This window comes from Nothoprocta perdicaria, unplaced genomic scaffold (assembly GCF_003342845.1).
Source record: "Nothoprocta perdicaria isolate Ctin4 unplaced genomic scaffold, notPer1 scaffold_16, whole genome shotgun sequence".
NCBI classification, from domain to species: Eukaryota; Metazoa; Chordata; class Aves; order Tinamiformes; family Tinamidae; genus Nothoprocta; species Nothoprocta perdicaria.
Genome location: NW_020454760.1, coordinates 4,666,232 through 4,678,731, shown reverse-complemented (window position 1 = coordinate 4,678,731; position 12,500 = coordinate 4,666,232). Strand labels below are relative to the sequence as shown.

The window sequence follows — 12,500 nt, the reverse complement described above, 5'->3', positions numbered from 1 at the left end:
TGAACAAGATCAGCAGGGAAATATTACTGCAGGATTAGGAGGCTTCTTTATTGAGCACACTGGGAAAAATCCAGGAGCGCAGTGAGGGGAAAGTCAGTTATCCCTGCCAGGGCGCTGTTTAACCCACCACGTCTCAGCCATCACCAGCGATGAGCACAGCATTAAGGGAACTAGTGCGGTGAGAAATAAACACACTTGGGGTTTCTCTTTCCTTGTGTCTTTTGAAGTCACTCAGCTTGTGTCATCCTCTCACAGCTCACGCAACGAGAGCTGAAGGGAAGCACGCTGCTTGCTGCGCTCTCCTCCCGGACCACATCAAAACGAAGCACTTTTCTACAGTTCTGGGAGAATAAATTTGCATTGAAAAGCCACAGCTCTTAGAAGCAGTGCATTAATTATTTTATTAATTTGCTCTTTTTTACATTATGGGAAACATTCATCTATTTACATTTTCCTGTCCACACACGAACTAGATGTAGATAACCCTATGAAAACCCAAATCATTAGCCATATAAACACTCTCCTCTGTCTAAAGGCTTTCAAATGTGTGTCTTTTGTTTCAAATAAAATAAAAAAAGGCAGTTTTAAAATTACTTTTGGGAATGCAGGTAAGCCAGTGATTTACATTCCAGTTACTTAAAAAAAGAAACAATAAATCACAAAAGTACAGTTTAAAATAAAGTGATAGTGCACATCAAAACACTAAGGGAACATCAATAAATAAACTGAAATATATTACAAATAAATTATTTCTATTTACCTTTTCAAATATTAAAAATCTTTAAACCATTTCTTCATCTTTCTTTACAAAAAGATTATGAGGATTTTATGGAAACATCTGCAAAAAATATAATACTTTTTTTTTTTTAAACTTTTGAAGCAGGAGACTGAAGCAACTTTTTCTAAAATTTCCCCTTCCCTCCCCCCCAAAAAAGAACAACACAATTGTAGCAAAGTAAAACAGAATATAGGCATTTTTTAATTTACACTGGGCAGGTTGTTACAGATTATATCAAAACAAATGTTAGAGCAAATATAGCAGTATTAGTGTTGGTAAATGAGTGAAGTGGTTAACTAGTGGCATTTTAGGGGCAGAAGTACAGGATTTTATTTTAAGTTTACTGGTCCTGGGTCTACCTTTCAGGTTTTGCTAAAAAGCTAAGCAGACTCCATAATACTCTCTCCAGAGCCAAATGAACTAACAAGCATTCAGCTAAGAATAGATTCATTTAAAATATGTACGAAAAATATTTTATGATATACAAATACAGTAATTCATAACATACAAGACAAAATACTCTTTTTTTTTTTTTGAGTTTGCTAGAGATAAATTGCTGTAGCCACTCGTCAACCACAATCTTAACTCATCTTTCATAAAATGTTCACAAAAGCAAACAATCTGGAAGAGTTTTGAACGTGGATTCTCACCTGGATGCCGCTTTGTATGGTTCAGTACAAATGATTTCCATATAATTAATACTTAACAGGACAAAATGCTCAAAAGTGGCAGTTGGCACTATTACATACTGCAAACACTGTGATCTTTCATTGCTGCTAAAAGTTAAAGGAAGTTTTGGAAAACTAGCAAACACACCGGTATTCAAATGCTTAGCGGGTCAGACCTTTCAAAGCTCCTGTAACACAAAAGCACTCAAGGGTTACACTGGATTTCTGGTTACTCTAGTTAAAAGTCTTTTATATATTAAATTATTAGCCCTTATCTTGTAAACCACAGCAGTAAATATTTGTGCCCTGTTTATAAAGACATAGCTCAGATATCGATGGCTTTGAGAGGTAGCAAATTCTCTAGTGGTTTTAGTACGCTCCCATGAAAATACTTGGTGCCAGAACCTATTACCTCTCCTGTTTTCTTGAACAGAAACCAAATTAGCACCTGGCCATGATGTTGTAGGAAAAGCAGCTGTTTGGCGTGCTCTTGATGAGCGGCTCTAGCAAGAGCGTGGCCTTCCGATGGCAGCCCCGACCGCTTTGTCAACGCGAGGGGCAGCGCCGTGCCGCGCGGCACCGCGGGCCCGTGCGTGCCCCGCGAGCTGCTAAGGGCGTCTGCAGGAAGCCCCGCGCTGGCATCACACACGCGTCCCCATCCGGGGGCGCCTCTCCTCCCGGGGCGCTCCCGCGGCCCCAGCAGCTCCGTGCAGATCCGTGCTCGCGCCAGCGGGAACGCGTGCCCGCGCGCAACCGGACTGCGGAGCCCGCCGGCGGCGGCTTTCCCTGTGCTGGCACGTGGTGGCCGTGGTCGCCCCTGCGGGGGGACCTCTCACCAGCCGCTCCAGCCCCGTCAGATGCGATTACCCCCCCGGGATTGAGGAGCTGCTTGAGATGCGCATTTCTGATGGTGGCAAAGCAAGGGCAGAAGCCAGGGTGGGCAGGGAAGTTTGCAATGGGACAAAAAGCTGAGTTCGCCTTGAGCCCGTAACTGGTGGAAAGCACTCGGCCGCTCTTGTTCGGATGGGGTTTTTTGATTGTTAGGAGGAAGCTGAAGTAGGAACTTACCCCTAGGCGGGAGCTGCGTGGTGACAACCGCTCTGGCCGGCTGTGTGTAGGGCAAAGGGAGGCTCGCCTGCAACCGCCTCGCGGGGCCCGCCGGCAGCATTTCGGTTACAGGCGTCCCTGTGTGGCGGTGGGTGCCGGGACGTGGGATAGGCCCGCCAAGATTAAGACATCAACGATACCAAGCTTTTTTTTCTTTTTTCTTTTTTAACCAATATAATCCATACAATACAATACAAGAGGAATTGACAATACAGTACAATTTTAAAAATTCTTACTACTTGGACAAGAAAATCCTTCTCTTACATTATCTTCAACTGTCATTGCTTCTTATCTCCATCCTTTTTGCTCTTTTATTGCCTTTCAAAATAGATTATTTCCCTGGAAGATCGAATTTACAATCTTCTGCTGATTGAAATGCTTAAGTCGTGATTGATGAAATAAAAATGAGGCAGTTTGTGCAGCTGTGAGTGTGCAGGTATCTCTCCACCAGATCTTGTCTATCCCTCACCATATCTCACCTGCGGGATATACTTCCTCTTTTTCACCACGTAGGTCTGTGTTTTTACCCTCCCACCTCCCCGTAGCTCCCACCCCAAACCCTCCCTTTGTGACTCCCTAAATTCAGGTGAGAAGGTGTGATTCAGAGGTCTAGAATAAAGTGCGCCATCTGCTTTAAAAAAACAAACAAACAAACAAAAAAAGTAATAAAAAGAAGGGAATCCGAGTCATAGCTCCTTTCATCTTTTATGAGGAAGACGGCAGAGTCCAAAAGGATCACCCTGCATGACTGAAATTTCCAAAATCCCCTACGGTTTGATATTGCTGTACACTAGGTAACAGACTAGCTTTAGATCAACTAAAGACCATGAATAAGTTAAACGGAGCATCTACTGTACAGGGGTGTGTGTGTGTGTGTGTGTGTGTGTGTGTATGGAAGTCGGAGAGCCTTGTTTATTTGTTTCAAACAGAAAAAGGATTGTACTCTTTTACATGAGGCAAAGTGGCAGCATCAGTACATGTGGCAAAGCATCATGATGATATGGGCAAACCTTTAGGAAGCAAGGGGTTAGTAGAGGACATCTCTTGGAGGGTTGACAACTACACCACGGAAGTGGAATTTATGGGGTCACCGGGAGCGGGAAGAGGGGGAGAGAGGGAGAGGGCGCGCGAGAGAGGCAGGAGGTACAAATACTCGGTGGTGACCTTGAGCAGGAACCTAGAGGGGCAGATTATACATGAGACTTGTCTTGCCAGTGAGAGTCCTCCTGGGTGGATCCCTTCATAGCCTGGTCTGGGCTTCGGGGATGTATATCTCAATGCTTTCGGCGCTCTCGGTAGCCGAGTTCTGCCGGACGGACGCAGCGCGCTTGGCGGCCATCAGCCGTTTCCGGGCCTCTTGACGCTGAGAGCTTTCCAGAGAGCGTTCTCGTATGAGTGGCACCTGACCTTTCGATGGCTTCTTTGGCACTGGAGGAGGGACCCTTCTCTCCTGATCAAAGCAGAAGGTTAATGACATTATACAGCTTCTCAGGGAAAGGCGGGAAAAACTAGGATACGTCAGTAGTTAGAACACACATTTTTACCTACTGTTTGTTAGCTCCTATCTGCCCTTTTTTTTGTCTTCAGGGAACTGGCTTTTGCATTCAAGGGTTCATAAAAAACAACGTAAGGTTAAAGGAAAGGGCTGGGAAGGAGAGCATCTTGGACACAAGCTGGCACGAGCCAACAGGGCCCGCGTGGGGCTCCAGGGCGCCCCGCAAGCCTCGCGCCCACGTGGATCTCATGCAGCAGAGACCTGCCGTGACGGCACTGAAACACACACACTGATCGCCTCGGCCCTGGAAGAACAACACATACAGAACACTAGATGGTCTCACGACACTGAGGTATCATGGGTTGCACATTCCCAAATGCAGATGTGGACTAGCTGCCTGGTGTTGCTGCATCCGGAGGAAAAAAAAATACATATATCTATGTATTTTTGCAGTGGCCGGACTCAGTGACTGCGCAAGGGTTGCATGCTTTGGCGTCTCACTGCGTAAGCTCATAAACTCTAGCCTTGTGGCCAGTACACTTGGCAAGCTACAGTCAGCTATAAATTGAAATTCCGGTAGGAAAAATTTAAGAAACCATTCAGAGAACATGCATTCGGCATCACGTTGGCAGCTCCAGTTACATGATCAACAAGGACATATCCCGTTGTATGCACATTGGAAAAAATGAAAAAAAAAAGAAAAAAGAAAATCAGAGAAGGATCCCTTCCGAAAAGAAAAGTGTATTCAGGTCTGAATTTCAGGCAGCCACAAAGACTTTGTCAAGTTAATTAGATTGTCTTTGAAGTTACATCCCCTTCCAACTGTGAACACGGTTTCTGGGCGAAGGGATTTTATCGCACTACAAAGATCCCATTCTACCCTCTCGTTTGCTCTCATGCTGGTCACAACAGCTTCCATTGCTCAAAATATAAAGGTGCTTAGTTACACTTATTCATACTTTGCTTTTTCTCTTCAGCCAAGGATTAATCTATGCTGCTTATAAAGGGACTCAACGGGAAAAGCCAAAGGCAATTGCAAATATCAGTTCTACAGAAAGTTTTTCTTTTCGTTTTGCTTTCAAGAAAGGAGATGATCTGTTCCATTTAAAATCACAGACAAATGCTCACTGAATGAGGAACAAAGTCATTGTATTTTGTTTTTTAAATGAACAGTCTTTACCTACCTACTGTAGGTCACATATGACCCTTTCCTCAGTACTACTTAACTTCCTTTAGCCCGTTATACTCTTTATTTTGTTGTTGGAAGCTCTGAAATGTTTTCAGAAGCAAATAAAAGGCACATGTTTTTTCAGTAAAACTCTTATTTCTTGCTGCTAGTATTAAAAACACTTGAGCCGCCCATTTGACTTTATAAACTAATGAAAGATCATGTATCAGCATTTCTGTGCCTGCAGGTTTGAAGTTTTTAACTTCCTTTTTTTGACATATACTGGAAACGAAAAAAAGAAAAAAACAAAAAAAAAGAAGAACAGACTTGCCTTCAGCCTCCTGTGCTAGGAAAACACATTCCCATTCACTCCCCTATCAAACACTAGGTGGGCACAAACGGTGTGAACACGGCATTCCCAATTTGGGAACGAGCCTTTAGTCCTGATGGGAGGAGAGAGGCTGCTACCCGCGCTGCCTTTGCAGACTCCCTGCTGCAGGATTAAGGGCGGTCGACACCAGCACTGTCCGAGGGAAAACGCCACTTCGGTCGCCAGCTGAACCCCAGCTGCCCAGAAGCAGGGGCAGCCCAGACCCCCGCCTGCACCACAGAATCTGCGAATCCCGTTTCCCCACCTCCTGCCATCCCTACCCGTTTCCTACATTCATCGGTCTCAGACGCGTCACAGGGAGACTAATGGAAACGCAGCCGTCAAAATAAATGCTTCTAGGAGCACGGCAGGGCGTGAGACCTTTGGTTCCTCTAGGAATGGGTCTGTCTTCTAGATCTTTCCTGAAGCGTTTGAGTGGTTTGGCTCACGCAGCTGCTGTTTGTCTCGAGGTGGACAGGGAGGAGGAAAATACGGCAATGGTGCCAGATGGGATGGAAAGTGAAATGTGGCTCACACTTGAGATGCAGGAGTTTAAAATGGTGACAGGAGAAGACCACATTAAGAAAAAAAAAGAAATAAAATAAAGACCAGATGATTCTTCTGCTACCTTGGGTAAAGAGCCCTACCAGCGAAGTAGACCTGCTAATGAAATCACCCACTGAAAACAAACAAACAAACAAACAAACAAACAAAAAAACTAACAAACAAACAGAAAAAGATGTGAGATTGTCTCATGTAACATTTTAGAAGGCATATTTTTGATATCGCTCCATTGATAATATGGTTACCAAAGTCAGCGATGATTCCAGTACTTCCCTAGGTTTTTTTTTTTTTCAGTAACACAACCTAGAACTCTTGCTATATGCAATAATATGAACCGTAAATGTGATTTATTTAATTTTAAGAACCAATATATAAGGCAGTTCCTTCCAACGATTGATCATCTAATAGGATTAAATGTAAAGCTTAACAAAGAACCACATTCCCAGTATCCGATTCACAAAGACAGATTTGGTTTAAAAATATGCCTGAAACATATTACAGATAATATCCCAGATGATTATTATGTAAACATTGTCATTACAATGAAATTAATTTGATATGAGCTTCATTTCACATTTTTAACGTCAGCGCTGTAACACAGAGGCCTATTTAATTTGTCCAGTATTTGTGCAGGGTTTTAAATGAAGCATACAAAATCTACAATGTTCTACCTTCTTGTCATGAGGATCCATCTGTTTCCAATTATTGGCCTTTAACTGATGAAGTTCATCAAATTTCATACTAATGTTTTCTATGGACAACTGCAGCATATCCCAAAACCCTGCTAAATCCTGGGAGGTCGGCCGTGGATGTGCATTAGGATTCTGTACAACAGAAGGAAAAACAAACAAATAATAATAGTAAAAAAGTTTGGCTTTAGTACCTCTTAATGCAAAGCATTTGTGCAACCGGTTACGAATCCTGCTAGCAAGGCATTTTCAGCAGATCCAAAGGATCAGCGAGACACAGAGCGGGAATTCGGGGAAGCCAAGGCGAGGAGCACTCCCTTCCCCTGGCTGTTTTTGCCAGGGGCCAAAGCCCATTCCCTGGCACAGCCGGGGGTTCAGGGGTGAGCTCCGGAGTACAAGGCAACAGCTTGCCGGCCTCCTCCTTGCTTTCACGAGACAGGATTCCCTGCTACACTGACACGTGGAGGAGGCCTGCAACCCCTGCAAATGTGCATTTGCTGCAAACAGGGGCACACTGATGCGTGAGTGGGTATTTTTGCACACACTGAAACTCCCAGGGCCCACGCAGCGTTTCAAGAGAAAATGCCTGTCACGCTCCTGAGGGCAGCGGCCTCCTGCCCGTGGGTGAGAAAACTCTTTGGGCGGCGAGAAGCTCTGCCGAGCTCCCTGCAGCAGCAGGAACCACGCTCCCACAGGCACCGTGTGCTGGGCACGGCTTTCATGGGTGCTTGGGCCTCCTAGCACTGCACTGATGCCCTGATTTTGATAAAGAATGAATAAATTATCTCGAAATCCCTGCAGGTGGTTTTATATGGCTTGGTTTTACACTTCCGAGGGGTAGTGAGGAAGTTTCTTCCCTCACTACAAATAATAAACCTCGAAGAGCTGGTTCTTTGCTCTCAGAAATTTCTGTTTGTGCTTTCCACAGCGGCACTGACGGGTGATTTTGATAGGACGATGGTACCACCAGAGCAGTAACTGTAGAAAACTCCAACATATGTGTTTTTAAATTCATAAGGAGAGGGAGAGCATATCTGAGTTGTCCAGCTCTCTAGTCCTTGAGGCTAGCAGGTTGCCCAGTTATAGGCTTTTATTTACAACACACACAAACAGAAGGCTTTTTCGGTTTTCATATTAAAGAACAGGCAGGGCTCATGCAGCCAGAGCTGATTCTGCTGCATCTGCCCATTCAAGCAGATTTTAATTTGGGGGCTTAGTTTAGATTTTAGGTTGATTTTCAGAAATGCATTCACTGGAGTAGATAAACAGTCATCCCACTGGGCTCCAGCTTCTAAGAAGGAGGCCTCCAACTCCTTCCAGCAGTCATGGTTTTGTCCCAGCCTCTACCCAGATTCCACTCAACAGAGCGGAGGGATTATTAAGGCTTTCACTGAGAACTGGATCAGATGTTGAAAGCTGATGTCATGCAAATGTCCCATTGCATCAGCTTGGCATAACTGAAAAAGTCTTTTTCTAAGTCTGAGCTTCTGAATCAGTGCAAATGCCACAGTAGTCCAGGCACAGCCTCCTTGGTCTTGTTAAGAAGGCAGGGTAACAGTGCTGTGTGAGTCGCACCGGGCTGGCCCTTCCTCCCCTAGTTCGTGATGATGGAGCGTAACTATCCCTACTTCTGGGGCTTCGTGGGGTGTTTGCCCAGAATGAGAACTGAGCGGATAGATCCTGTCTACACGGATAGAGGGGTTGTTAATTAAAAGCTTTGCTTGAAAGTTTTGAACATGCTGGCATTTTAGATACCACTTCTTTACATACAGAGTGCAAAATGTATTTTCATTTATCGTGAGGAATATCATTCAGATTCTATTACTACTTACAGTATAATAATAACAAATAACAATAATAATCAAATATATCAATTACATGCAATCATAATGATCATAACATGTTGACTTTTTGTCTCTTTGCCTTTCTCCAGCTCTGAAAAATTACTTTTTTCTCTTGCGCTGTTCTGCTTTGGGGGCATGAGGCATCAAAGCTAAGTGTTTATTTCCTGGCATTCCTGTCTCACTATGTACAGGCATCACTGGGATTAGATGGGAAAGCCCCGCTCATAAGATTTCTAGTCTCTCTTCTTCTCTCTTCTAGTCTCTCCCCAGAAGACCTCAAGAAGGCACCCGAACACCTTGGTGTCTGTGTGAGCTGAACTGAGAGGCCAAGGGCCAAATCCCCGCTCCTCTGAAATCAGCAGCAAAATTTCAGTCATGTTTCACCCAAAGATTATCTCTTTTCCTTAGTTTACATGTCTCATGCTTTTTGGACACTCACACTAACTCCACCACGTTTAAGAGAATAATTCCCAAAGTCATATAAAATCTTTTTATCAGACGAAGCTGCTGACCCTGTTAATCAGAAAAGCTTGGTCTCATTTAAATATGATTATTGAGGGCACAGTTCCCTAGTTAGTAAAAGGTACACAACAGTGACTAACAGAAAACGTTACATACCAGGTTTTCTTCGCAAAGTTCTCTGAACTGGTAAAATTTCTGGGCCATGAGAAGCTGGGCACTGCCCACTGCGGTTCGAATTTTCCCTAGGACTGAAAGAAAAAGAAACGTTAAGTCACGGCGCTTTCTTTGCTACAGGCAACTAAAAGCCTATAAACCCAGAAGGGAAAGCTGTGCAGGAGTCGGCCCTGGCTTTCAGCAGGAATAGTATCTCTGAGTCATGAATTATAGAGCAGCTGATAAATCTGAGGCCAGATATGCACAGGGGAGAGGAAGGCTGCGAGTGCTCGCCGGGCTGCCTGCACTGGCAGAAACAGGATTTTGTTGCTACAGCTCCTTCACGTTCCCCCAGCAAAGCAAGCCCTAACTAGCAAGGAACACTTTCATGACAGTACACACAGGATTAATCAAAGGCTTTTGCAACCTGGATAGAGGGCTCACAAGAAATTGTAACTCAAATCAGCGCTGGGACCCAGGCTAGAGCTTTGTAACTCGGCTCGCCGCGTGGCAACACAGCTTCCAAAACCCGTGACTTGGCTGTTGGGAAACGCTGCCCTCGCCAGCGCTGCCGCGCGTGCACTTTGAGATGCGGTGCCCTGCTCGAGGGTTGGCTGCACGTGGCTTGATCTGAGCCCTGGAGAGGGGCCGGTGATTTTAATGCACGCGGGTGAATCTCTCTGTGAACCCTCTGTGTTCCTGTCATGAGCACAATCTGAAGCAGCTTTTGTGCTTGAAGGCAGACGCCCACGCGTGCTGCACACAGCGAAAACAGCCTGGCCTCTCTCCTGGCTACCTACAGGGAGATCTCAACTGGTCCTGTGCCAACTCCTGCACTTTCTGGTTGTTACTCTCTCTTTGGACTGAGTGCCATGAAGAACTGAAGCGAACGAGACTATTTAGCCCCGAACATATATGAACATCAACCACCGTGTTACAGTTTTCACTCTAATTTCTTCTAATAGATATTTGCATTACTTGTTGTTCCAGGCCTCATTAAAGCTCTTCCTCCCTGATTAATTTACAGTCTGGATATGCGAGAGAGGTGATACAGAGACATGGGAGACAAAGAGACCGAGCTTCTCACTCAAGGGGGGCCAGTGAATTGCAGGCAGCACCTAGAAGAGACCCTCGTGTAGAGATGCTCATGTCCTTGGACCATCCACTGGACCAGGTTGCTTCTTGTATAAAACCTAGCACAAGGTTGGCAGAGTTCCACTGGGAAAATACTGCTAAGTATTTTGACTTATAAAATGAAAGACAGGCTAAAGATGACCTTGGAAGAGCCCTTCCCTCAATACTGCTAGAGTCTCATGGCCCTGTGACAGAGCACAGCCCACATTTGTAGTTTGCTACCAAAATGCCAGCATGCAAGATTTGCAAACCGAAAAGCTTTCCCAAGGTGTTCACTTGCATATTCACATGCCAGCTAAGCTGGCACAATCATTAAGCACTGAAACCAGATACACAGACGCATGCAATCAATGCTCCACTCTTTGAACGCAAATACTGCTGTTGGAAAAGTGGGATGTGCAGTGTGTTTGGACTTCAGATGTAAAAAGGAAAAAAAAAAAAAAGCAGGGGAAGAGAGAGTCTTTTCAAATTCTTTCAGAAACTATAGGAAAGAGCTCTGTGAACATACACAGAGCCCAGACTTTCATTTTGTTCCCAGAACTCGGCTCAGCGCTGCCAGGAAATAGCCGTGAGCTGGAAGATTCACTGAGCAGAATATTTTCAGCATATTGCGCAGGGACTTTTGCACACAACTCTCATTATTGTTAGCAAGGCTTGCGTGTCTAATCCTACGCGCACAGTGCTGAAAATGGACCCCTTGGTGTGTCTAGTCATTTATGCAACCCAATATGCAAACCGCTCAACTGAAAGGGCTCTTCAATAGTAGGAGGAGCCACTCTGCCAGCTTTCATGTGGTTCCCATTGTTGGGAAAACTCTTCCCACTGCGCGTATTTGGGAACAGCTGCCTCATCTGGAGCGGGGCCATTCTGACGCTTCCCAAGGCTTGCAAAGGGGAGAGAAAAACAGTCTCTCAGCTCAGGCTAAAAGTAAAAAAGAAAAAAAAAAAGGGGGGGGGGGCAAAAAAAACCCTAAATAGGCAGACTCAGCCCAGAAACCTGCCCAGCTCGAGCGCAAATCACATTCCCCAGCCGTGAGCAAACTTAAGCACACCTTGTTGGCGCGGGCTTTAGCCGAGGGGAGGAAAGCTTCGTATGGGGAGCCCTGGGCAGAGGGGGAAGGAAGCCCTGCTCCGTGGCTGCCTAGCGACTGGCTCTTTGCCTGACGGCCCTGGTGCCAGCTGAGTGCGGGGCGCATGCTGATGCGGTGCCCTTTTGTTGCCCCAGGCCCGGCTGCATCTAGGCGAGTGTCACTGATTCCTCCTCGCCCCTCAAAAGCGGCCAGTCTGTCCATGTGCAATCAGTCAGCAACCAAGCCCGTCATGGAAGTTAGGGGGAAAAGAAAAAAAAAAAGGAAAAAAAAAGGTTAAAAAAACCCAACCTATAGACAAAGCATGTGGAAGTCTGAAAGGAATCTCTCCAGAAGGCACAAAGCCTTATCAATAGCCCAAGTTCTGCTTCCAAAGGCACGTTGCTTTCAGTGTCTCAAGGCGGACTGCCCGCTTTTCTTACTCGGTCAAAACCTCTAGCACCAAAGGAAAAGGCCCATGTGTAGTAAAATAAAAAGTAAAAAAATACCAATACACGTGTCTCTTGGGAGAAGATCCTATGAACTCTGAAGGCAAATATCAGGAAAATAAATGGAACTGCAAAGATAAAATTCGAAGTGTAACAGAAAATAGAAGAAACCTTGAACAGCAAGTGAGATGAGCACAGTACAAAAAATATAAGCGTTAAAAATGATGCTTTCAGCTAACAGGATGCAAACAAAATGTGTGAAGCCAAACCACCACAAAAAATATCAACCCATCAAGATGTGGTCATAATGGTTTAAATACCTATATAAAGTTATTCATGTCTTCTACTCTGTGCCGGGTTCTCCAACACACTCAGCACTGTCAGATTTGAATGCCTTCCAGTAATGCATTAAGCAATGTTACTGACATCCATCACATGCTTCGCTGTCACTCCCTTCCCCAGGCAGAGAAGTGTGCATAGTGAGGTGCTTTGTTTTTACTCCCCTCTCCTCTCCTCTCCTCTCCTCTCCTCTCCTCTCCTCTCCTCTCCTCTC

General features: G+C 45.1%; 1 protein-coding gene across 2 annotated transcripts in view; it reads right to left on the bottom strand.

Moving 5' to 3' along the window:
• Window positions 1-3,481: 3,481 nt before the first annotated feature.
• DLGAP1 (DLG associated protein 1) overlaps window positions 3,482-12,500 on the bottom strand; it is a 369,407-nt gene continuing 360,388 nt past the window's right edge. The window contains exons 11-13 of one of the 2 annotated variants that reach the window (XM_026035402.1): window positions 9,302-9,393; window positions 6,822-6,974; window positions 3,482-4,003 (exon numbers count right to left, since the gene is read on the bottom strand). In XM_026035402.1, coding sequence (XP_025891187.1) covers window positions 3,794-4,003; window positions 6,822-6,974; window positions 9,302-9,393 — 455 coding nt within the window. In that variant the 3' untranslated portion in view covers window positions 3,482-3,793. Of the gene's footprint in view, window positions 4,004-6,500; window positions 6,975-9,301; window positions 9,394-12,500 lie in introns of those variants that run through there. The other variant, XM_026035401.1, reaches the window with a different exon arrangement.